Source organism: Chiloscyllium plagiosum, unplaced genomic scaffold, assembly GCF_037043375.1.
Source record: "Chiloscyllium plagiosum isolate Xiang-an unplaced genomic scaffold, Cpla_swu_hap1 HiC_scaffold_24, whole genome shotgun sequence".
Taxonomy (NCBI): domain Eukaryota; kingdom Metazoa; phylum Chordata; class Chondrichthyes; order Orectolobiformes; family Hemiscylliidae; genus Chiloscyllium; species Chiloscyllium plagiosum.
This window is the reverse complement of record NW_028270162.1, coordinates 12,770,639-12,797,861: the sequence shown is the minus strand read 5'-3', so window position 1 is coordinate 12,797,861 and position 27,223 is coordinate 12,770,639. Positions and strand designations below refer to the sequence as shown.

The window sequence follows — 27,223 nt, the reverse complement described above, 5'->3', positions numbered from 1 at the left end:
AGCCCATCTGGTTCACTAATGTCCTTTAGGGAAGGAATCCGCCATCCTTAGTCGGTCTGACTGACACGTGACTCCAGACCTACAGCGATGTGACTGCCCCCTGGGCAATGAGGGATGGGTAATAATTTCTGGTTTAGCCAATGATGCCCTCATCCTGTGAATGAATGAACAAAATGTATGGGGTGTGAGAGGAAACGCTACAAAGGAGTGGGCTGAGATTTCAGCTGTGTAACAATGGCAGTGATGGAGCAGCAGACCCGTGAGGGAGCAGAATGTAAGGCCTGGATTGGGAAAGTGTGAGGAGCTCAGAGCATGGGGAGATTTGGTGTGTGGTCAGAGTGAGGGGCTGGTGTCACATTTAGCATTTGATGGTCCATATCAGACTAACACCTAAAGGTGGGGTGGGTATAGGAATGAAGGGTTTTCAGAGAAAATGTGGGTGAGAGCAAGAGCAAAGTAGTTCAGTGGGGAGTCAACAGGGCTTCCTTTGGAGTAGCAATCGGCCAGACTCTGAACTCTGGTCATGAACAGAAATCAGGCTCTGCTCCTTAGTTACTGACTGGGCATTGGCTGGTGCCTATTGGGGTGTGTGTGTTTTGGTGGGGCTCATGCACCCTGGCCACCACCTCCAGCCTCCAGCCTCCACTTATCACCACTCTGTGGCATTGCTCTTAGTGTCCAAGTGGGGGCAACTGGGTGACTCCTTTCCACCTACCAACCCCCGCTCTCCTCCTTGCTGGCAGGGTGTCCGTCACACCCAAGGCGGGTGCACTTTTTTAAACCACCCCTCCACTCCACCCCCCCCCCCCCCCGACCCAGGTTGGGGCCATGGGCCCTTGGACTCCCAAACTAGTTTGTGGCTGCCCGTCGGTGGGGTTCTCAGGGAAAGCCGCGAGGTTTTTACCGAGCTGAAAGACAGGTGGTTATGGCAACATACTTAGAAAGAAATAATATGATTGGGCATTCAAAGTGGATCAATGGAAGGAACATTATGTTAGAGAAGCCTGTTGGGGTTTTTATTAAGGATTTTACTTGTAGCAGTGGATGAGGTGCATTGGATTCTGAACTTCAAAGAAGGTTCAGAAGGTGCTTAAAAAGGTCTCACACAGGAAATTTGGGAAAGAGAAAAGTAGACCATGTGGGATTGGGATGACCTTAACCCTAATGGACAGGAAAGAAATGAGTAAGCATAATTTGGGTCATTGTCAGGATGACAGGCTGTTATTAGTGGAATAGTGCAAATATCAATGTGAGTACTACGACTGTTCACTATGTAAATTATAAAGTCAACTATATAAATTATTTGGATTCAGTGTATAATACTACTGAATTTGCTGAGGGCACAAGACCTGTTCAGGAATATAAGATGTGAGGAAGATTCAAGGAGATTTCAAGGAGAGGCTAAGTAAATTGACTAGAACGTGACAGGTGAAATGTAATATGAGTACATGTGAAGTTATCCACTTTGATAGAGAAACATAGAACGAGAGAGGCTTTCTGAAATGGTGGAGGTGTTGATGTCTCAAGGGGCATGGATTCATGAGCCACAAATAGCCAGTGTGCAGGTGCAGCAAGCAATTCAGAAGACTAATTGCATGTCAGTGTTTACTGCAAAGAGATTTGGAGTTAAAAAATCACACAACACCATGTTATAGTCCAACAGGTTTACTTGGAAGCACTAGCTTTCAGAGCACTCCAAAAATTAGTGCTTCCAAATAAACCTGTTGGAAATAGCCTGGTGTTGTGTGATTTTTAACTTTGTACACCCCAGTCCAACACCGGCATCTCCAAATCAAGAAATTTCGAATACAGGAGTGAAGATGTTGTTGTATAGAGGCTTGCTTTGTCCTCACTTGGGATATTGTGTACAGCTTTCATCTCCTTATCAAAAAGTGAGCATGTTTGTAAAGAAGGAATACACTGGCGGTTCAGCAAGCCCATCCCTGAGATGGGGAGGGATAGAGGTGGCTGGGTCTGTATTTCCAAGAGTTTCGAAAATGAGGGGTGACCTCACCAAAACTGATTAAATTCTTACAGGGCATGACAGGGTGGATGTAGGTGAAATGGATGTTACCACTGACTGATGAGTCTGAAACCAGGAGACGTAACCTCAAGGTAAAGGGTAGACGGTTTACGTCTGAGATAAAAAGAAATTTCCTCACTTGGAATGGTGAACCTTTGTAACTCTCTACCCCAGAGGATGTGGAGGCTCAGTCATTGAGCAGATTTAAACCAGAGAAATCGATAGTTTTCTGGAAACTAAAGACATCAAGGGATATGGAGAGAGTGCAGGACAGTATTGTTGGTGCAGGTGGTCAGGCATGATCTATTTTAATGAGGGATTAGACTCTTTGCATTCATCAAGGTCTGAACAAACTACAAAGAGATGGTAGGCTACCAGTAATGACAAGTGCTTTAAACAAATTGAGCCATGATTTGCTGAAATTCAGTCACTGTGTTGGTTTGGAGACGGACTTTGACTCTGTTTGACACAACAGGAACAGTGTGGGGGGTGGGGTTTGTGCAGTGAACCAGGACAGAAATTCTGTTTGTGCCATTTACTGGGGGCTTTCTGCTGAACTGCAGTGAAATGGAAAAAATCCTTGATAATCCTCATCAAAGATACCCTCTTAGCATTCAGGCCAATTTTTTTTCACATCCAATCTCCTTTCCCTGAACCTACAGGCACTGTCTCGAGAGAAAAGTTTATCTCCTGCTAGGCATTCAATGAATGCAGCTTCTTTATAATTCATCAAAGCTTATAAGATACAACATTCAGATTACTTTGCCACCATCTTGACGTGTTAGTTTTGTCCCAGAGTGATGTGCATCATTTTAATAAACCATTCATCTTCCTTAAATTATCATGAAGTGTTAATACCCAGAAAGACAGATGGCATCTTAATCTTCCGGTATTTTTTAAGCTCCTCTGTCAAATAAAGAGTTTTAAAATGTCAAATAAATGCTTGAAGTTGTCGTACAGAGTTGAGTTATGTGCAGCAAAGTCTTTCTTAGACCATCAAAAAGAGATAATTATAGATTGAATGCCGTATTCTGATGAAATCTAGTGTATGGTACATAAAAACCAGCAGCTGTACCACACTGAAGATGTGCATTAGGATTACCAATGTAAACTTGTATAAAAATAGACTTATGAGGTCTTGCTTCGCTGTTTGCACTCAGTTTGAACAAATCAATGATGTTAACCTTTTGAGTGCTGGATACTTCTAAATGTGCACATCTTCAATAGCCTAGTGGTACTATCATTGGACTGTTAATCTGGAGACCCAGGTTTGAATCCCATCATGGCAGATGGTGGATCTTGAATTCAATAAAAATCTGGAATTAAGAGTCTAGTGATGACCATGAATCAATTGTCAGGCAACAAAGCATCTGATTCACTCATGCCCTTTCGGGAAAAAAACTGTCATCCTTACCTGGTCTGGGCCTACATGTGACTCCAGAACCACAACAATCCGATTGACTTTGATATTTAACTGCCTCCTGGGAAATTAGGTTTGGGCATTGAACAGAAGTGTAGCCAACAATGCCCTCACCCTGTGAATGATTTTTTAAAGATTACTTTGTCGCTATTTCGAATGAAAGGATCAACTCATTCATGAAGGGTCGGTTAACTCAGGTGGCTGGCTTGCATTCACTTCCTGCAGCAGCTGACATTGGCATAAAGGGCTGTCCTGAACCTCCCCCCTTTGCTTGAGGTGTGGTGACTGTCAGGTTAAACCTCCAACAGTTGTCTCTCTCCAGTGGGAGATAGATCCTTCCAGACTACGGTGACTTGAAAGGAACCGAGTTACCATTGGTTGGCTTCACTGAAGAGGCCAACAAAGCTGCAGATAATCCAAAGAGAGGTTTGATTGGGAAGTGGCTAGGCTGGGTGAGGATACATTTGATTTTAAAGCCTGCCTTTCAAAGGAGGAAGACCGATGAGCGGGGTTGTTGATGAGAATGGAGAGTTTCTGAAACTCAGTGGCTGCTGCAGAAGGATGTGGAGAGGAAGGATGTTGAATTTTGTTTCCAAGCATCAGGACCAGCATTATGAAGTTTTGAGATTGGGAATTGCGCATCTCCTGACTGGATGTTCATGCTGGGGCTCGAAAGCAGACAAAGCAACTCGGTTAATTTTGTTTTATTCATAGCATGTGGGCATCACTGGCTAGGCCTGAATTTAATGCCCATCCCTAATTGGCCAGAGGGCTGTTAAGAATCAACCACATTGTTATAGGTCTGGAGTTCCATGTAGGCAGTTTCCTTCTCTAAAGACATTCGTGAACCAGATGGGTTTTTCTGACAATTGATTCATGGTCATCATTAATTCCAGAAATCTTTTTTTGCTACATTCAAATTCCACCATCTGCCATAGTGGGATTCAAACCTGCATCCCCAGAACATTACCGGCGCTATCTGGATTAATAGTCTGGATAATACCACTAGGCCATCACCTTCCTATCTCTTTCTGCTCTGGTGGTAATCAGCATCACGGACCAACATCCATATTCCACCAATATTTATTTTTATTACAGATATAATTAACAATGTCATAATCACTGAATTGTCTGCCTTTTTGGCGATGTTGATTGTGGAATTGATATTGGCAAGACATCAGGGAGAATTCTGCTCTTCCGTGAAATAATGAACTTTCACATTCACCTGAAAAGGCAGAAGAAGCCTTAGGTTAATGTCTGAGCTGAAAGACAATATCTCCAATGGTGCAGCACTGTCCCCAGAACTGCACGGGAGCATCAGCTGAGGGGTTTACTGTAAATCCTCAGGCCCAGGATTGAGATTTGAAGACATGGCCTTCCTGGCTCAGAGGCAATACCAACTGTGCCTTAGCTGATCATTGAAAGTAGACCAGTGCTGGAATATCCACCCTTCTCCCAGCCCACACACAGGGTGGTGAGTGCCTGGAATGCATTGCCAGAGGAGGTGATGGAAGCAAACACAGTAGCAGCTTTCAGGAAGCGCCTGGATGAATTCAAGAATAGGAAGGGAATAGAGGGGTACTGATTTTGTAAGTGAAGACAGTTTTAGTATGGAAGGGCAAAATGTGTCATGCAGGCTTGGAGGGCTGAAGGGTCCATTCCTCTGCTGTAGTGTTCTTTATTCTTTGCTTCTCCACTCCACCATGGTGGTACTCAAGCCATATCCAACAGTGGTGTGCATGCCTAGTAACATTCCCTCTAAGCTATATGGGCTACTCCGAGATTCCAGACATGCTGACACTGAAAGGTCTGCCCATCAAAAAAATAGATTAGAGGGAGTATTTGTTGTTCATCAGAAATATTTTAATACACAACTTCCCTTGACCTGGATGTGAAGACAGGGTAAGTGGCATAATGTACTGCTGGATAGATGCTCATCCTTTAACAAGGTTAATTTCTCACAAGTCTGCAGTGAACTTCACCAAGCACCTCGTCAAACTGCTGAAAAATTATCATCTGGCAGTTTCTGTACCTATTTGCCACCCACAAGTCCAGATTTATATTCAGGCAGCAAAATAATTTATTAGATTTTTTTTTTTTTGGTCCAAGTACACTGTTATGATTCTGTTAGGGACCTTGAAATCTGAACACATAACTGACAGAATTATGCCACAAGATTTCACTTTGTTAAAACTAAAACAAACTTTGTGTGTATGTAAAGAGACGTTAAACAAAGCAAACACCGCTTATTCAAAGCCACAGCTTATAAAAACATGCATTGTAAATTCAGTTCTACTTTTTTACTTTACCCCAAGAGTTCTCTTCTCTTATAAAATCTTGAAGGCCAATTCAATTTTCCTAGGACCAATCCAAAAGGTATGTCACAGCCCTCCAGAATGTACTTTCAGTCCATTTTGTATTCTAGCCATCTCTTGAGATACAAATTGCTTGGGGATCATTCTAGGAAGTTCACCACCTGTTAGTTATCTCTATCTCCTGAAATGCACACTACACCAAAAGCAAAACCACAGCATTGAGTAGAAGAAAGTGAGGGCTGCAGATTCTGGAGAGTCAGAGTCAAAAAGTGTGGCGCTGGAAAAGCTCAGCAGGTCAGGCAGCATCCAAGGAGCAGGAGAGCTGACATTTTGGGCAAAAGCCTTTCATGAGTGGCTTAGGCCTGAAACATCAACTCTCCTGCTGCTCAGATGCTGCCTGACCTGCTGTGCTTTTCCAATGCCACACTTAGTGACTAAAACTACAACAATGCCAGTCTGTTTTGAAACTGAACTATTTACTTTTATCAGCAGACTCACATAGATGAAATCAAGTCAGAAATCCTTTTTAACCAAGAACCCTCTTTGAATCATAACCTCTTTGGTAACATTACATATTTTCAGATGGGCTCAAAAAGGAACTAAACAATTACTTTACCATCAACACAACTCTTTGATCCTATAACCCATATGAGAAATTCACATTTCTTATGGGTAGAATTTTCTTTTCTCCAGAAGTCCATGCCCCATTCATGCACATGTTTTAAAATTTAGTTTTACTTTCTTTTGATTTAGAAACTACATGCACATTTTGCATCTTTTGTTGAAGTAAGTGCAGAACATCTGGTCCCTTTCCATGCCCAGAGATGGGTCATTTGTGGTTTAGATTTTGCATTTCCACCTCAGACTTCGTAAGATTAACACAAGTTACCTTTTATGTGTCATCAACTCAGGCTTGCTTTGCTTGCTTTTTATCAGAATTGCTTATCAGTTTCTAAATCTAATAATCCAAATTTCTACCATTAAAACTTTAATGCCCACAAAACTAAAATTTGTATTTGAAAAAAAAAACATGTTACGAACTGGATATTTGCTACAAAGCTCTGGACCCTTTTTAACTAAGAGCTTTTTATGTGAACTACATCCTAATTTAATCATCTGAAATGACTCAGACTGGAATTCCTTAATGTACAGAAGAATAAGGGGTGACCACTTTGAGAATTTAAAAAAAGAAAGCAGTTGATTGCTGGATGGAGAGAAGCTATTTCTTCTGATGGAAGAGTCCAGATCAAGGGAAACACAACTTCAAAATTAGAGCAGGCCATTTTTCAGGACGTGCTTCTTTATGCAATGGGGCACAGAAAAATTCTGCCCCAAAAAAACTTGCTGAGGGTGTGGGGAGGTATGGAGCAGGGGTGCTATCAACTGAAATTTTAAAACTGAGATTGCTAGGATTTTATTAGTCACGTGCAGTAAGGATTATGGAACCGAGCTGGATAAGTGGAGTTGAAATAAGAAGCAGATAAGATCTAATTGAATGGGGGAGCAGGGTTGAGGGTCTGAATAGGCTGCTCCTGTGAAATGCTTGTGTGTCAGTTCCTCTGTGTTGGTACAGAATAGAAATGTAACTTGCAGTGTCAGTTAAAACAGACTCCAGCTAAAGTTGGTGTTTTAATATTACGAAACCCCTCGGCACAGACTAGCTTAGAAAAGTATTTAAATGTGTGGGTTACTTCCCTTTACAAAGCAGCCTGATTGAATTATATCCTGGAACATAGCCAAACCATGAGCAACTCCCTAGGGTCTTTTCAATGATATGCACAATTGAGCTGTAAGCTTGTTTGAAATTAACTGTAATACATTGAATGATACTTTCAGAATCCTTTTAAATGAAGAAGCAGAATATTTTATTAGGCAGACATTAAAATAAGTATTAACGGAGGGGAAATATGTTGTTATAGCTCTAATCAAATAGGTAAAGATTAGGGCATTGGGAGTTGTAGTGGTTGGGAACATTGTTCACTTCACCTGGTACTACAGTGTGGATAATGGGATGATTGACATGGAGGTGTCAGTGTTGGAATAGGGTGGACAAAATTAGAAGTCACATGACACTAGGTTATAGTCCAACAGGTTTATTTGAAATCATAAGCTTTCCGACCACTGCTCCTTCATCAGGTGATGGAGCAGCACTCCGAAAGCTTATGATTTCAAATAAACTGAATGGGAATGAAGCTCTCTCTCTCTTTCTCTTGGAAGTCCATTGAGTTCTTATGTAAAACTTTTGTTGTTTCTTGTTTTCTGGTTTTCTCCCATTTTTGTGTTGTGGTTTATGGCACAGAAACAAGCCATTAGGTCCAATTAATGAAAACTTTGTTGAAAGCGTAAAATCTAGGAGTAGGAGTAGGCCATTCAGCCCTTCAAGTCTGCTTCCCCACTGATTATGATCATGGCTGGTCTCCTATCTCTATCTTGTAACTGAGACTCATCTACCTGTCAATTGCCATCCTCTTCTACATGTCTCGTTTCCCCTCATATATGTTTGTGCCAGTTCTCTTTTAACAGTGGTGATGCTTGCTGGACTACTGATTTCTGGGCACTGACCAGCTTCCAATATAGTATGTGTTATTTATTACTGAGGGCATCAAAGTCAAGTGTGATTCTGCCTCACTCCAGTATGTACCTTTTATTAGGAGTTGCTGAGTAGTGATCGTGATGGAGAAGCCTTGGTTGGCCAATACTTTACCTAGCAACTAATTCTGCAAAGATTAAACATAAAAGCTGGGGTTTTCTAATCTCTACAAAGGCCATTTGACTCCGTATTAAACCAGCAAAGGTGTGGATAGTCTTTACACAATTTCAAAAATAACAATTGCTGGAAAAGCTCAGCAGGTCTGGCAGCATCTGTGAAGAGAAATTAGAGTTAACGTTTTGAGTCAAATGACCTGCCTCAGAACTGTTCCCAGAAAGTTCTGAGGAAGGGTCACTCCACCTGAAATATTAACTCTGATGTCTGAGCTTTTCCAGCAATCACTGTTTTTGTTTCTGATTTACAGCATTTGCAGTTCTTTCGGTTCTTACCGATACAGTTTCAGTTAGACAGAGACCTTGGGTCCATCCATAGTTTGCTACCAATTTTGTAAGCTTGCTTCTAACAGCTATTAAAATATCTGGAATTGCACATTCGCTCTGGTGTAACAACGGGAAGTTGGCTGATTGAGATATATTGTTGGGAAAGTTCAGTTGGAATATGACCCAGTATTGAGCTAAGGTTATCCTTGGCTGATGACTAGATGGAGTTGCAAGGTGAGGTTTCATAGCGTTGCGGTAATATTCTGCATCTTACTAATGTACACCCAGAAATTAGATTACTTTTGACCTGTTAAAATTAAGGAACGTGCATCGAATGTAGTCTCTGTATTATAAAACTGAAAGTAAAGATTACCAAATATTATAACCAGCAGCTCGCAATAGTATTTGGTGAAGAAAGGAACTGTTACCGAATGTTGTTATGATATAATATAAAAGATGAGGCTAGTCCCAAAGAGCAAAATAGGTTCTTTTGGGTCACTTATTTTGACAGAAAGTGAATGTATTCGGCTCTCTGAAAATGCAGGGTCTTTTCCCCCATGCCTGTGAAATCTGGCGAAGGATAAGATTCATCGCGGAGATTACCAATGTTGAAGAAAGGAGATAAGGCTTGAAACAGAGAGCTTGCATCCCAATTCTGAACCAATGCTCATGGGAAGCACAGGGGTCACCAAATCCATTGTCACCCTAGTCTGCCTCTTGCCATCTGGGATTGTAGAATTAACCAAGAGAGGTGATGGCCAGAGTGGGTTTTATAAAGGAGCAAGTGCAGAAGGCTGGGTAGAGGATGATTGGATTATTCTAGCGAGCAGACTCAGTTGGGATCAGATATCATAAATCGACCTGCCCATTACTCTTTCTGCCTGAGAGTTCCCTCTGGCAACCCATTTGAGATGGCAAGAGCTATTTGCTGATAGCACTAGACGTACTGACCCAGTGTGGAATGGGTCTGCTATGTATCAAAACATTAAGCAGAAACACATCCGTGCTGTGCAGTGTCAGAACATAATGTGCCAGGCAACAACCCACTCAATTCAAGTTCTGGAAATTGACGTGAAATTAACAGCTTCACAAAAGTTAGATGTTATCTTTTTAATAATCTCTCTTTTTTTGTTATGGTCTTTAAATACGTGTTGATTTTATGGTACAGAATAAATTATGCTCAAGAGTCCGTTAAATTGTGAACTCTCTTATGACAGATATGGGTTGTAAAAATATGCTCATTACCCGAGGGAAGATCATTAATTTACAGATTCAATTCAAATGGGGATTGCCAGATAAAGAAGAGATAACTAAATTGGGGCCTCGATATTGCAATTAAATACCCAGTCAACTGGCTGATACACAAATGAATGTTGCAGGTCACTCAAGACTTGATTACATTTTTGTCTCAAATGCTCTCACTGTGTTCCCTCTTTCTCATCAGACAGAATTGACTCCAAAGTATTCCATTCACCACACTTCCAGTTTAATTCCCAGGTCCTATCTGCTGCATTGACAGCCTGATGACCATTTGTACACCACCTTCCTTGAGACTGGCTGTTTCACACCTCCCCAGGTTCTTGGTTTGCTAACTCTCTGGCAGTGGGATGTTGGACACGCTGACAACTAAGACTCTAGCGCTGGTACTGTGTTATCCATGGAAGTTTTGTTTCGCTGGACCAGATGCTGCAGTATGTGGCTTTCCTAATCTGTTTGCCAAACTTCGGAATTTTTATGAAGACCACACATCACCACAAAGCTGAGGAGATCAACGTTGCCACCTTTCTTTACCCAGGCACGATCCTGCTTAGCAAAGGGTTTGTGCTGGGGACAGGAGAGATAGAGAGAAACTAGTTCCTGTAGTGCAGAAGGCAGGGTCTGTGTAGGGTGTGTCCTGAACAAAAGACATTACCTCAAGTCAGAGATGAGCCATTGAGGACTGAAGTCAAGAAGCACTGTTTCCTAACAGAGAGTCCTGGAAACCTACAGAACACTGTTCGAGGTTGACAATCCATTGATCTTATTTCTAAGTCAAGTATATGGAACATATGTGTGATGGAGTACTACCCACTTGCTTGGACGGGTGCAGCCCCAATAATACTTAAGAAAACAGAGGGTGGTGGTGGAGGGTTGTTTTCCAGACTGGAGGCCTGTGACCAGTGGAGTGCCACAAGGATCAGTGCTGGGCCCTTTTTGTCATTTATGACTTTTTGTCATTTATATAAATGATTTGGATGTGAGCATAAGAGGTACAGTTAGTAAGTTTGCAGATGACACCAAAATTGGAGGTGTAGTGGACAGCGAAGAGGGTTACCTCAGATTCCAACAAGATCTGGACCAGATGGACCAATGGGCTGAGAAGTGGCAGATGGAGTTTAATTCAGATAAATGCGAGGTGCTGCATTTTGGGGAAGCAAATCTTAGCAGAATTTATACACTTAATGGTAAGGTCCTAGGGAGTGTTGCTGAACAAAGAGACCTTGGGACAGGTTCATAGCTCCTTGAAAGTGGAGTCGCAGGTAGATATGATAGTGAAGAAGGAGTTTGGTATGCTGTCTTTTATTGGTCAGAGTATTGAGTACAAGAGTTGGGAGGTCATGTTGCGGCTGTACAGGACATTGGTTAGGCCACTGTTGGAATATTATGTGCATTTCTGGTCTCCTTCCTATCGGAAAGATGTTGTGAAACTTGAAAGGGTTCAGATAAGATTTACAAGGATGTTGCCAGGGTTGGAGGATCTGAGCTACAGGGAGAGGCTGAACAGGCTGGGGCTATTTTCCCTGGAGCGTCGGAGGCTGAGGGTTGACCTTATAGAGGTTTACAAAATTATTAGGGGCATGGATAGGATAAATAGACAAAGTCTTTTCCTTGGAGCCAGGGAGTCCAGAACTAGAGGGCATAGGTTTAGGGTGAGCGGGGAAAGATATAAAAGAGACCTGAGGGGCAACTTTTTCACGCAGAGGGTGCTACATGTATGAAATGAGCTGCCAGAGGAAGTGGTGGAGGCTGGTACAGTTGCAACATTTAAGAGGCATCTGGATGGGTATATGAATAGGAAGAGTTTGGAGGGATATGGACCGCGTGTTGGCAGGTGGGACTAGATTGGGTTGGGATATCTGGTCGGCATGGACGGGTTGGACTGAAGGATCTGTTTCCATGCTGTACATTTCTATGACTCTATGACTCTAAGCTTGACACTATCCAGGACAAAGCAGCCCGCTTGATAGACACCACATCCACAAACCTCCAATCCCACCACGCTCAGGAGCAGCAGTGTATACTATTTACAAGATGCACTGCTGGTATTCACCAAAGATCCTTAGACAGTACTTTCCAAACCCACAATCCCTTCCATATAGAAGGACAAGGGCAGCAAATACATAGGCAGACCACCTCCTGCAAGTTCCCCTCCAAGCCACTCACCATCATTTCCATCACATATATGTTCCATATACTAGACTTAGATTTCAGGTCAATGGACTTTTGTTTGGCAAGAATGTTAGGGATATGAACCAGGGTGGTTATGATGTTGTGAATGTCCAGGTCAGCCATGGAATATTTAAGGAACTGAGTACTGTTTGCAGAGGGAAATAAATTGACTAAGTGAGTGGGCAAACATCTGGCAGATGGAGTACAATATTGGTAAATGTGAGGTCATTCATTTTGGTAGGAAAGTCAGCAAACTAGATTATTATTTAAATGGTGAAAAATCACAGCATGCTGTTGTGCAGAGGGACCTGGGTGCCCTGGTGCATGAATCTGCAGATGCAGAAGGAAATTAAGAAGGCAAATGGAATATCGTCCTTCATTGCTAGAGGGATGGAGTTTAAAAGTAGGGGGGTTATGCTGCAGCTGTATAGGGAGCTGGTGAAGCCACATGTGGAATACTGCATGCAGTTTTAGTCTCCTTACTGGAGAACGGATATACTGGCACTAGAGGGAGTGCAGAGGAGGTTCACTAGGTTGGTTCTGGAGCTGAGAGGGTTGACTTATGAGGAGAGATTGAGAAGACTTGGGACTATAGTCATTGGAATTTAGAAGAATGAGGGAGGATCTTATAGAAACATCCAAAATGATGAAGGGAATTGATAAGATAGAAGCAGGGAGGTTATTACCACTGGCAGGTGAAACCAGAACTAGGGGGCAGAGCCTCAAAATAAGGGGGAGCAGATTTAGGACTGAGTTCAGGAGGAACTTCTTCACTCAAGGGGCTGTGAATCTGTGGAATTCACTGACCAGTGAAGCAGTTGAGGCTACCTCATTGAATGTTGAAAGGCAAAGATAGATTTTTGAACAATAAAGGAATTAAGGGTTATGGTGAGCGGGCAAGTAAGTGGAGCGGAATCCCAGGAAAAGATCAGCCATGATCTTATAGAATGGCGGAGCGGGCTCAATGGGCCAGATGGCCTACTCCTGCTCCTGTTTCTTCTGCTGTTATGTAGCACGGTCAAAGGGTGGAATGGCCTTCTATTCCCAAATTTCTACAATAATTTGGGAGTCAATCTCTTGCTTGAGTTATGCCAAATTTATAAAACTCTGACATTGATTGACAAAGGAACCAGAAGAAACATAGGAAAATAGGAACCAGAGTAGATTCTGCCCTCTGATCCAGCTCCATCATTGAATATGGGAAATTATTGTTTCCAGTGAGTAATTGCCCTTTGGAATGCCCTGCCCAAAAAGCTGGGGAAATCTAGTTTGTTTTTGTTATTCACTCATTGGATGTGGACAACACTGACTAGACCAGCATTTATTGCCCATTCCTAATTGCCCTTGAGAAGGTGGTGGTGAGTTGACTTCTTAAACTGCTGAAGTCCATGTGCTGTACATACACATACACCTATTAGGGTGGGAATTTTGACCAAGTGATACTGGAGGAACAGTGATATATTTCCAAGTCAGGATGGTGAGTGGCTGGGAGGGGAACTTGCAAGGGGTAGTGTTTCTATGTACCTGCTATCATTGTCCTATTAAATGGAAGCAATTGTGGGCTTGGAAGGTGTTGTCCAAGAATGCTTGGTAAATTTCTGCACTGCATCTTGTAGATAGTTCACATTGCTGCTACTGAGCTTCGGTGGTGTAAGGACTGGATGTTTGTGGATGTGGTGCCAATCAAGTGGGCTGCTTTGACCTGGATGGTGTCAAGCTGCTTAAGTGTTGTTGGAGCTGCACCCATCCAGGCAAGTGGGGAGTATTCCATCACATACATGTTCCATATATTTGACTCGAAACGAGTGCCCAGAACATCGTATTTTTACTTGAGAGATTGGGAGAGCCTTGGTTGGATGCTGGGTTTGCCGGAAGTCACGGTGGATGATCCAAGAAATAGTGCAGGAGTTGCTGGCTGCAAAGATAGCCTGGGCAGGAGACTTGGCTCATTTAAGGTGGCAGTTTTTTCAAAGATTTCTCCAAAAAGAATAAAAGATAAAAACATCCCTTCTAACTTGCACAATCCCCCACATCTGTCACAGTTTCCCCATGTCCTACCATACCAATCATGCCACCTCATGTCCTCCTTGCACCCCTCGTGCAATTCATACCCTCCATGCCAAACTATGTCCTGTTACCTACATCCCATGACCCTTTATTCCAAGTTAGGGTGCCTACTCATGCCAACCTATGCTCTTGAGCGATCATTGTTGCCTTTACATCTACTATGTCAACTCACCTTGTGTCCAACATGAGCTCATGTTGAGATTTAAAATTCTTTTTAAAAGAAAAGATGGCTTTTGGAGCTGATACATAATTGTAAAGCACTTTAATATGAAGTAATATTGATTCTCAGGTGAAATGTGTCACAGTTGAACTGTACACAATTGATGTATCTCCAGCACCACTTCCATTTTCCAATCCACTCATCCCTTTTAATCCCTTCTTCCTCTGCAATCCACCTCCTAGATTGTGTATCATGGCGAAGAGCTAGACAATGCTATCACCATGGTGACAGCACCCATACCTGAAACGCCAGACCAATCACTCATTACAGCGTCAGGCTGAGATTTTCATTTTGTCCACGGAACTATACCCCATTTCATTTCTACAACCTGATTTCTGCCCACTCGCTCCCTCCACCTCCAACAGTCATAGGTTCAAACCGAGGCATTACCATTTACTCGAAAATTAGAAGATAGAATAAAATATCATGAAAGGTTGTAGCAAGTCAGATTTGATTCAATCATGGGGCTGAAAGCCTCATTCAACTGATATTTGGTCAATGTTTTTTGAACTCTTCAAATTGTATCCAAGTGATTTATCCATTTCATATAGTCGTAGAGTCATACAGCACGGAACAGACTGTTTGGTCCAACTAGTCATAGAGTCATAGAGATGTACCAGTATGGAAACAGACTCTTCAGTCCAACCAATCCATGCCGACCATAATCCCAAACTAAACTACTCCCACCTGCCTGTTCTTATCCCAGATCCCTCCAAACCTTTCTTCTTCATGTACTTATCTAAGTGTTTTTTAAACATTGTAATTGCATCTGCAACCATCACTTCCTTTGAAAGTTCATTCCACAAGCAAGCCACTCTCTGTGTAAAACAAATTGCCTCTAATGTCTTCTTAAAATTTTTCTCCTTTCATCTTAAAAACATACCTCCTCATTGAGGGGCATAATCCCCCACCTAGGGAAAAGAGACCTGCCACATCCCCCTCATTATTTTAGAATAGAGTCCCTACAGTGTGGAAACAGGCCATTTGGCTCAACAAGTCCACACTGACCCTCCAAAATAACCCACCCAGACCCATTCCCCTATTACTCGACATTTACCCCTGGCTAATGCTCCTAACCTACACATCCCTGATCACTATGGGCAATTTAGTATGACCAATTCACCTCTCCTGCACATCCTTGGACTGTGGGAGGAGACCAGAGCAAACCCACACTGACACAGGGAGAATGTGCAAACTCCACACAGACAGTCACGCAAGGCTGGTATTGAACCGAGGTTCCTGGCGCTGTGAGGTAACAGTGCTAACCACTGAGCCAACCTTTCAACCTCCTACACTCCAGTGAAAAAAGTATCAGTCTTCGAGCCTCTCTTTATAACTCAAACCCATCAATCCCAGCAACATCCTGGTAAATCTCTTCTGAACCCTCTCCAGTTTAATAATATCATTACACCAAGACCTAGAAGTCTGTATTTGAATAATGTTAGAGTTAAAAGCAGTGCTGAATTGCCCAGCAGCAACAAAAAGGAGACCTCATGGTTTGTAGGCTGTTTTTGATATATCCTTTGACCACATTGAGTCTGCTTTCTCTCTTCCAAACTTGAGCAGATCCTGTTGAGAAAAATGGTGTCAATTATAGGGAGTCGTCCCAATTTTGACACAAAGATCATTATTTGCTTTACAAGCACAAAATCCAGGCAGTGACTAAATCAATCACAAAGCTTCAGTTCATTTAGAAAGAAAGATATTTGGAAATGTTTCCATGCCGTTCAAACATCTTGTCATATTTTGATGGGTAGAGGTTTGATATGAGCTGCTTTAAGGTGTTTATTCTTCCTTCTGAGCCACTCGTACACTTAAGTTACAATCCAGAACTGAGCACAGGATGTCTCATCACGTTACCAACAGCATTGTTCAAAGTGTTCTCATGCTAATTCACGGACTCTTTTTACTTAGTCTCAGTGGTTCAGGTACGGTTGGAAAAACAAAGAGTTTTGTCTATGGTGTATCATTTATTGTATTCTTACTTGCTGATACCAGCACTACTGGGGGGTCATAATCAGTGACTCCAAGCATTATCTGCAGATGGCTGAGAAGAGATAGCTCAGACTGGCTAATTTACAGAGGGAGTACTGGTTGCTGATTCATTGGCAGAGTTGTTGGGAAAGAAATGAGTAATTGTCAACTTTTTTACATTCATTCAGAGGTATAAAGGCTTTTCTGGCATTTATTGCTCATCCCTAATTATATCCCTAAGTAATAATGAGATACCTTCTTGAATCATTGGAGTCTCTGATCTCTCATATGCTAATTTATATTATATTAAATTTGACTTATTGTTGAGTTTACATGCATTAGTCTATGTTTATATTAGAGTTGATCTTTCTCTGCGCCTTCTCTGTAGCTGGAACACTATATTCTGCATTCTGTTCGATTACCCTGATGTACTTAAGTAAGGTATGGTTTGTCTGGTTAGTACATAAATCAATACTTTTCACTGTATCTCAATGCATGTGACAATAATAAATCAAATCAAATCAGATTTCTGTGGTGTAGGGACACACACAGTGCTGTTAAAGAGAGAGGATTGACACAATGACACTGTCGGAACAGCGATATATTTCAAAGTCAGGATGGTGGATTGAGGAGAAACTTGCAAGTGATGAGGTTGCCATGTATCTTATCCTGCTAGATGGAAGTGGTCATGAGTTTGAAGGTGTTGTCGTAGGAGAATGTCCGCAGTGCATCTTGGAGATGGTACTGATTTCTACTACCGAGCGTCGGTGGTGGAGGGAGTGAATGCTAGTGAGTGTCATGCCAACCAAGTGAGTTGTCTTGTCCTGGATGGCATCAAACGCTTTGAGTGTTATTGGAGCTTCACCCATCCAGGCAAGTGGGGAGCATTCCATCACACTCTTGCGTTGTACCTTGTTGATGGTAGACAGGCTTTGGGGAATCAGGGGGAGTTACTCACCGCACTGCTCTTGGTAGCACTGTTGATGAAATCTTCCACCATTTTACTGATGAGAGTAGACTGATGTGATGGGATTTGTCCGGGTTGGTTATGTCCTGGTTTTTGTGTTCAGGACATACCTGGGCAATTATCCGAATTATTGATTACGTGCCAGTGTTGTAGCTATACTCGAACAGCTTGGCTAGGGGTGCGGCAAGTTCTGGAGCACAACTCTTCAGTATTGTAGCCGGAATGTTGTCAGGGTCTGTAGCCTTCACAGACCAGCACCTCCAACCATTCCGTGATGTTACATGGAGTGAATCGAATTGGATGAATTGTTGCATCTACAATGTTGGGGCCTCTGAAGGAGGCTGAAATGGATCATCCACTCGGCACTTCCGGCTGAAGAATGTTTCAAATGTTTCAGCCCTACATTTTGCACTGATGTGCTGGACACCTCCATCATTGAGGATGGGGATATTTTTTGAAGCCTTCTCCTCCAGTGAGCTATTTAACAGCTCACCACCATTCAGGACTGGGTGTGGTAGGACTGCAGAGCTGAGATCTGATCCATCAGTTGTAGGTTTGCTTAGCTCTGTCTGTCACTTACTGCTTATACAGTTTGGCATGCAAGTAGCCTTCTTTGGTAGCTTCACCAGGTTAACATCTCATTTCCAGATATGCCTGATGCTGCTCCTGGCATGCCCTCCTACATTTTCTATTCAACCAGGGTTGATCCCCTGGCTTGATGGTAATAGTTGAGTGGGGGATATGCTGAGCCGGAGGTTACAGACTGTACCGGAGTACAATATTGGTCCAGAGTGCCTAATGGATGCCCAGTCTTGGGTAATGAGATCGGTTCCAAATCCATCCCATTTAGTACGGTGGTCATTCCACCCAACATGACGGAAAGTGTCCTCAATGTCAAGGATTGAACACAGCTGCAGATTTTTCATCTTTTGCCTTTGAACTAAGTGAAAGGTCAGAGTTCACAATACAGGCAGTATCACAGCCAAAGATTAAAGAAGAAAATGAACCAAGTCAGGAGTTCTGTTTCACAGTCAAGTCTGAATGGAAGTGTCATGAATTTTCATAAAAATGAAGAAAATAAAGGCAATAAAAATCGATATGGCCCAATCTTTCCTGAAAAGCAGCATTTCATTTTGGAATTTAAAAAAATAAAGTGCTGAGGATGCTGCAAGAACAGTAATTTTTGGAGAAACTCAACAGGTCTGGCAGCATCTGTGGAGAGAAAACAGATTTAACACTTTGGGTCAGTGACCTTTCTTCTGATGGTGGCTAGGAAAAGGTGGAATATTGCTGGAGACATGGTGGGTGAAGGAGAAAGGAGGAAGCAATAGGTGAAGACAGAGAGCTCCGAAGGAGAGAAGGAATATCAGGCAGACAAAGGGATTGAAAATGATAAGCCAGGGAGAGGAAAGAGTTGCCAATGGGGATCATGAGTAGGTGAAAGCAGGCCATGTGATGACAGGGCCTGAGGTGTGAGGGTGGGACTGGGGAGAAGATGTTCAGGGTCTAAAGTTATTGAACTCAGCACTGAGACCTGAAGGCTGCAAGGTCCCCAAGAGGACAATGAGGTGTTGTTTCTTCCTCCAGCTTGCAATGAGCTTCACTGGAACACAAAGAGAGACAGAGATGTTGTCGAGGGATGGTGGTTGTGTGTTAAAGTGGCAAGCAACTGGATATTCGCAGTTATTTTTTGCAGGCAGAACATAGGCGTTCCGCAAAGAGGTCACCCAGTCAGTATTGTATCTCCCCAGTGTAGAGGAGACCATGGTGTGAGCAGTGAACACCGTAGAAAAGATTGACTGAATTGCAGTAAATAACTGCTTCACCTGGAAGTTGTGTTTGGGCCTTTGGATACTGAAGAGGGAGGAAGTAAACAGGCATGTGTTACATTTTGTGCTGTTGCAGAGGAAGATGCCATGGGACTGTGGGGTGGAGGGGGGATGTTGCGAGTGAAGGAGGAGTGGACCAAGGTGCCCCATAGGGAATGGTCGCTGCAGAAAGCTGACAAGGGAAGGGAGTGGAATAAGTGTTTGGTGGTAGCACCTCGTGGAGGTGGCAGAAGTAGCAGCTTATGATCCTTTGGATGTGGAGGTTGGTGGGATGGTAGGTAATGACCAGAAGAACCCATTCGGTGTTATGGGAGGGAACAGAAGGAATCAGGGAGCAAGTGTGGGAGATGGGTGGACCCAGCTGAGGATCTTATCAACCATGGTGGTGGGAAATCTTCAGCTGAGGAAACATATGGACATTTCTGAGGTCCCCCAGGGAAGGTGGGATTGATGGAATAGATGCGACAGAGACAGAGAAACTGGGAGAATGGGATGGAGTCCTTACAGGAAGCACGGTGTGAGAAGGTATAAACAGGGTAACTGTGGGAGTTGCTGGGTTTCTAGTGTATATCAGTGGCAGGCCTATCCCCAGAAATGGAAACAGAGATGTCAAGGAAGGGAAGGCAAGAGTCAGAGATGGACCAAGTGAAGGTGAGAAAGGAGTGAAAACTGGAAGCAAAATTGGTAAATTTTTCCAAATCCAAATGAGAGAGGGAAAAGGCATCAGTGATGTTAACAATATACTGGAGAAAGAGTTGTGTGTGGGGCTGAGCAGAATTGGAACAAATTCCAATTTTATACCCCACAAAGAGACAGGCATAACTGAGGCCCGTGCTGGTAGTCATGGCCACACCTTTGATCTGAAGAGGGCACAAGGACTTCCTGTAACTTTACCCCATTGAGAAGGTAGAGGCTGAAGTCATTGATAACAGACTCTGGGAAAGGGTCACGTCTGGATGTTCGACTTACCTGCAGAAAATATGGCTGCCACATGGGCCAAGCTCCAAACAATGAGCTTTGAGAAAGAAGCAGCAGCTAATCAGAGATAATAAACCTGTTAAATTTACTACAACTTGTTTCTCATGCAGTAAAATCAAGGACTGCAGATGCTGGAAACCAGATTCTAGATTAGATTGGTGCTGGAGAAGCACAGCAGTTCAGGCAGCATCCGTGGAGCAGAAAAATCAACGTTTCGGGCAAAAGCCCTTCATCAGGAAGACTGATGAAGGGTTTTTGCCCAAAACGTCGATTTTCTTGCTCCTCGGATGCTGCCTGAACTGCTGTGCGTCTCCAGCACCAATCTAATCTAGTTTCTCATGCAGTGTTCACCTCTGTCACCTACCCTAGACATGACATCCATCTAATCAACCTCATCAAAGTATTTACTACTGAATTGGCATCAGCTGCAGCTTCTGTAACTATCATAATGGAATATCCACCAGTCACTGGGTTGATGTTATCCAAATCTATCATTCCTTAAAAGCTGATGCTTGGAACAGGGAGGAGACTTCTCTCTAAATGTCTGGTGTTGTGTGTAAAGCCCAATTCTGAAAGTCCCTGAGCCCCAGTTACACTTGCCCAAGTGAAAGCCTCATATGGAAAATTGAGCATACGAATTTCAAACCAACAGGCAGGATGACTCATGGAGAAGAAGGAAGAGCTTATATTGTGATGACAAACTTTGAATTAATGAAATAGTTGCCAGTTACATTTATTTGAAGATGTTTTAAGTGACATAATTAATTGTTTGTGAATTTATATTGCAAACCACAGCAGGAGCTGTTATGATGTACTCGCTACAGTGACTTTGCCACGTTAGGACCCCAGCCTCATCTTTCAGCTTCAGACATGGTGTCCCGGCTGCTGCCTTTGCTGAGGCTGAAGTATCTGTTACATTGTCGCACAGTTCCATGGCATTAGTTTTATGATCTCCTCGGGGCCATTGTAAAGCAAAGTTTTATGTGCTGTGATTACACAAGGTGAATTGCCCTATATCTGCTTAATGAAATAGCTTCTCTCTCTGATGATTCAGTGGGGACTTGGCTACAGTTAGCTGCTTAATCAGGCATCTGCTCTGCGCATCTGACTAGGAGAAACCGAACAAGAAGTTCAGACACTGAGGCATCATTGGCTCCTTCCCAGCTATCTGAGCCAGGAGGCTGTTGCCTCAAGTTGAGAAATGATTGCTGGTGGATGGAACTACTTTGAGAAGGAAAAGGAGTGCAGTCATTTTTAAAAGACCTTCAATATTTTCTTTATTGTTGGGTGTTCACAGGGAGGTTTCTGCAGGAAGGAGAGTGGGACTATGAATTTGCATTTTCGCTCCTCATTTACTCTCCATCACGTACAGCTACCTTTGGGACATTTGTCCTTGTGACAATAAAGATGTGCCAGAAACAACTTGACGGCTTCATCTTATCAGCTTATTTTTTTTCTCCCAGTACAATATTCCTTACTTGCGCATCCAAATTGCACATCCTAATGCAGTGCTGCATTTGTTTATCCTCGTAAGTCCCTCATGTTTTCAGGGAAAAAAAACGTGCATTTATTTCATGTTTACTTTTGCTCATTATTGGTTGAGTGTATGACCCTACAGGCTTAAATCATTCTGTGGCACCACTTGAGTGACGCCATTTTAGATCGTAGAAGCTTGAGGCAACCAGGCAATAAACAGCTCAAGCCTGACCCCCTTTGTGGTTTAAACATAGAAACATAGAAGATAAGAGCAAGAGAAGGCCATTCAGCCCTTTGAGCCTGCTCTGCCATTCTTTGTGATCATGGCTGAATGTCCAACTCAACAACCTAATCCTGCTTTCTCCCCATAACCTTTGATCCCATTCACCCCAAGTGCTATATCTAGCTGCCCCTTAAATGCATTCAATGTTTTGGCACCATCTGCTTCCTGTGATAATGAATCCCACAGGCCCACCACTCTCTGGGTGAAGAAATGTCCCCTCATCTCCGTCCTACATCATAACAGCAGTGGTTAGCACTGCTGCCTCACAGCGCCAGGGACCCGGGTTCAATTCCCGCCTTGGGCAACTGTCTGTGTGGAGTCTGCACATTCTCCTCGTGTCTGCGTGGGTTTCCTCCGGGTGCTCCGGTTTCCTCCCACAGTCCAAAGATGTGCAGGTTAGGTGAACTAGCCATGGGAAATTGCCCGTAGTGTTAGGTGCATTGGTCAGGGATGAATGTAGGGGAATGGGTCTGGGTGAGTTGCTCTTTGGAGGGTCGGTGTAGACTTGTTGGGCCGAAGGGCCTGTTTCCACACTGAAGGGAATCAAATCTAATCTAATCTAAATGGTCCACGCTGAATCCTCAGACTGTGATCCCTGGTTTTGGACACCCCCACCATCGGGAACATCCTCCCTGCATCTACTCTGTCTAGCCCTGTTGGAATTTTATAAGTCTCTATGAGATACCCCCCCCCCATTTGTCTGAACTCCAGCGAAAACAATCCTAAGCCCGTCAATCTTTCCTCATATGTCAGTCTTGCCATCCCCAAAAACCTTCTCTTGAGAGCAAAAGCATCCTTCCACAGAAAAGTTTACAAAGAGGAATCAATAAACTGTGCAAAGTGGAATTTTGGACTGAGTAAACAAGTCCTGGGTGCAGCGCAGACTCATTCTGAAAGGAGAACAGGTCTTGTTTGTTGTAAAGAAATGAAAATTAAGACATGCACTTGATATACACAGGCCTCAGCATCTTGATGCACTTGGACAAGACAACCAATACAAGGGAATGCATATCAATAGTAAGATCCTGCTGAGAGCCGTGTATATCAAGAGAATGCCTTTGTTTTCATTGCTGTACCACGAGCATGACATGATGAGCCTGCAAGCTCCCAGGGCCTACCCTTCGACATGCTTTCCCTGAAGCACCAAGGATCTGGTCCCTTAAGGTAGTGAGACAGGTAGATAAAGTGGTTAAAAAGACATATGACATATGTGAAAAGGCATAGGGTTTATGAGCAGGGAGGATGATGCTGGAATAGTCTAAACTATTGATTAGGCCACAGCTAGCTTACCGTATGCAGTTTTGGAGGGGTGTGACAGCTCTGGAGAGAGTGCAGAGGAGATTTCCAAAATATTGCCTTGGCTGGAGAGTTTCAGTTTTGAAGAGAGAGGGGACAGAATGGAGTTTTTTGCAATGGAGCAGAGGCAACTGAGAGGGGACATGGTTGAGATGTATAAAATTATGGGAGGAACATATGATGAGGGCATAGACAGGTTTGACAGTCAGGAGCTTTTCCCCTTGATGGAGGGATCGATGACCAGGGGCATTCACTTAAGGTGAGGGGCAGGAGGTTTCGGGTTTAGAGGAGATATGAGGAAAATATTTTCACTCAGAGGGTGGTGAGTGTCTGAAACTCACTGCCTGTAAGGGTGGGAGAGACAAAAACCCTCATCACATTGAAGAAGTATTTAGAAGTGCACTTATGATGCCAAGGTATACAAAGCTGTGTGACAAGTGCTGAAAAATTGGATTAGAATAGTTAGGTTAGTTTAGAATAGTTAGGTTAGAAATGGTTAGGTTAGTTTAGAATAATGTTAGTTTTTGACCGATGCAAACTCAATGGGCTAACGGCCCTTTTCTGTGCTGTTGACATCTGTGACTCTCCCTCAAAGTTGATGAGTTGTGTACTTCGGCAGCTCTTTTAGGGCATACACCACACCGAGTTAGTACAAATAATGGAGATTTAGAAGCTTCTGGATGGATGCCTGGTCTGCAAAATGTTTGCTAACCTCAGCTGAGATATGGAATTTGCTTGGACTGAGGGTAACCCACTCAGGAGTTTACGTCTCTGATCCATGACCAATGTTTCCAGTCAGAAAATGTGCACATCAGCAGAGGCCAGAACTGCGTTAATATTGGCCTTAGTGTCCATGAGTCTGCCAGTTTAGTGTCAGACAGGATGTCCCTTGCATATGATACCGAGAGGAGGTTGACACCAGGGTCCCTCGGCCTAGCCTTAGCAACAACTGTTGGAGTTGGAAAAACAAAATGAGCACTTTCCTTTTGCATGCATTACAGAATTCAGTTACCTCAGATGTGAAATGAAGCCTTTACGAATTGTAATATCTTATCTGTTTGTTCAACAGAGTGGCCAGAGTTTGTGAAGAACTACGCACCTTGGTGGGCATCCCACACACTGGACTGGCTGAAATACGGCAGGAAAGTCCTGGTGGTTCATTATGAAGATCTGAAACGTGATCTCTTCAACCAGCTGAAGAAAATGGTGTCCGTGCTGGGCCTCGACGTCTCTGATGACCGGCTACTTTGCGTTGAAAGCCAAAAGGACGGCAATTTCAAACGCTCTGGCCTTCGCAAACTGGAATATGATCCCTACACACCCGAGATGAGGAAGATGATTGACGCTTTCATCAAAACTGTTGACACGGCCCTCAAACTGAGAAACCTGACTGGTGTCCCTGAGGACTATGCCCCCAGATGATTTTGTCAGTAAATGCTTTCAAAACATGGCTGTATCTCCTTTCCCTTTCCCTGGCCAGGACTCCTCTCCATCCAGTGGGTGGCTTCTTTTTTGATACTCTGCAGCTATTAGCTTTCCAAGTGCATCAATTGTCTAGAGTAAAGGTCACCAAATGCAGCTGGGGTTAGTAACCTTTTAGTGTAGACTTGCTAGCAGACAATCTTTAGCAAGTGGAGTGTCACGAGTAAGGGACAATGACTGATATGGAATCCATGCAACTTTTTTAATGGGAGTTTGACAAACAGGCTCTTTGAAACTGAACAATACTCTTAGTTATCGTTTTGTTTCAGCTAAGGAGTGGTGCTGCCTACCTACAGAGGGAAGGGATTATCCGGCAATAATCTCTGAGGAATCTGGTCCTCTGCACCGAATTGGAGTGAAACTGGGGTAATTGAGTTGGCAGCTAAAGTCTTCTTGTTTACATAGAGGAGAGTGGAGGAGAGGGTTGGAGAGTTGGAGAGAAACGTTTCAACAGCATTTCACACCTCGCTGACATCGCAATAGGTTGGATGATACTGATGTGCACCCTTTGGTTTGTCAAGATGACTGCACAATCCATTCCTACTTCAGTGAGAGTTGACCAGTGAAAATGAAGGATGATGTCTTGGATTGGGAAGTAGGCCTGAAAGTATTGTATCAATAAGAGTGAGCAGCAACATGATAGCTACCAGTAAGTTAACCATACACACAGAGTTTGCAAAGATCACATGAGCTGCCTGAAACAATAAATTGCTCCTACCTATCCAATTTTCCGTGAAAACCTCAATTATTGGCTTTAGCCAAATAGCAATTAAACCTATAGTTATTCTCACCTATACAATTTGACCGACCAGGTTGTCGCTAAATTATTTCAGCCTCGATTTCTGCTTCTGAGTCGCAGAGCAGGAATCAAGAGATTTTGCCTCCCTTGAGGGAAAATAATTGCCCCGAACGGTCAGGGGACAGGGCAGCTGCTGGAGGGAATTGGAGCCACCACCCCAGATGCAGGACAGAGGTAAGCCACTAAGGAACGGGGGTGGGGGAGTGCTCCTTCAAAGACCTACCTCAGTTCTCTGGGAGAGGCAGTTTTGTTTCTCAATGCTTCAAGGGCTGCTTTTCTGAATAAGTCGTCAGCTTGGAATTTCAAGAGCCCTTATCCAGAAGCATTTAAATCTCCCCGAAAGAATTGTAACTCCCACACAATGAGTGAAGACCCACGCTCCAGCAAAAAATAGACTCAGCCTGAACTCAGCACTGAGTTCAAATGGGGGCGTTCCCACATTTGGAAACCATGACTTATGGAGAAAGTGAGGACTGCAGATGCTGGAGATCAGAGTCAAGAGTGCGGTGCTGGAAAAACACAGCAGGTCAGGCAGCATCCGAAGGGCAAGAGAATTGACACTTTGGGCATAAGCCAATGAAGGGCATATGTAACATCGATTCTCCTGCTCCTCAGATGCAACCTGACCTGCTGTGCTTTTCCAGCACCACAAATCATGATTTATCCCCATCTCCCCTTCCTCAGCAAAAACAGGATCTATCTAGAATTAGGACAGGAATTCTAGGTCTGGGATCACACTACTATTTGAAAGGTCCAAGAGTCTCCAGATCTTCATGAAAATCTAGGCCTGATTGCTGAGTTGACTGGTCTGGCATTTGTCTCCCACAACCAGGCCACCTATTTGTGTTAGCATTCTGATCAATTGATGTAGCATCTTTTAAGAATGCATTCTCTGCCATTCTCCAGGAATTGGCTTTCTCTGGTGGTCTACTCAAAAGGAATAGCCGTCTTCAGTTTTTCAGTTTCAGTATCAACTATATGAGGGACATGGGAAAGAGACCAAGTAGCTAATACCATTAATCGTCCACTGCCAGAAATACCTATTCAATGACAAAGACTAAAGGAAGGTTATCCTTCATTGCTACCAAACCAAATTACAAGGGGGGAGGTATTTGTCATTCAGCTATATTGCATCCTGTTTGGGATCTTGTCAATTGGTGGTGATGTCCATATCTCTGAGCCAGATCATCACACTCTGAATTCCAGACTTTTTTTCCTGAATTGAATCCAAATTTCACCTTCTACTACAGCAGGATTTGAACTTAGGTCCCTAGGTCATTAGTGGGATCTCTGGTTTAATGATCTAGTGATAGCACCACTAGGCCATTGCCTCGCCTTATACTGGAAGATGGAATTGAGAAATATCGTTTCAATCCAATGGATTAGCAGAGCAGGGCTAAAGGGTTGAATGGCCTCCTTCAGTTCAGAATGCTCTAATATTCCACATCAACTGTCTCTCTGGGAAGTCTTTTCAACATACTCTGCATAAAGTAATGACTGTGATTTCCTTTTGAACTAGGACCCGTGCTTCTATGATCAATTTATCTATTCCTAAAGCAGGAAAGTCCTGCAGTTGACCCCTCAACCGGCTTTCACAACAGCCTCTTCGGCCAATGAGAACTATTGGTGGTAGAT

The 27,223-nt window shown here is 43.3% G+C and overlaps 1 protein-coding gene across 3 annotated transcripts in view; it reads left to right on the top strand.

Annotated features, from left to right (window-relative positions):
- wscd2 (WSC domain sialate O sulfotransferase 2) overlaps positions 1 to 25,515 on the top strand; it is a 561,027-nt gene extending 535,512 nt beyond the window's left edge. For all 3 annotated transcript variants that reach the window (XM_043715459.2, XM_043715457.2, XM_043715458.2), the window contains one exon: positions 24,377 to 25,515. In XM_043715459.2, coding sequence (XP_043571394.1) covers positions 24,377 to 24,729 — 353 coding nt within the window. In that variant the 3' untranslated portion in view covers positions 24,730 to 25,515. The remainder of the gene's footprint in view (positions 1 to 24,376) is intronic.
- Positions 25,516 to 27,223: the final 1,708 nt, after the last annotated feature.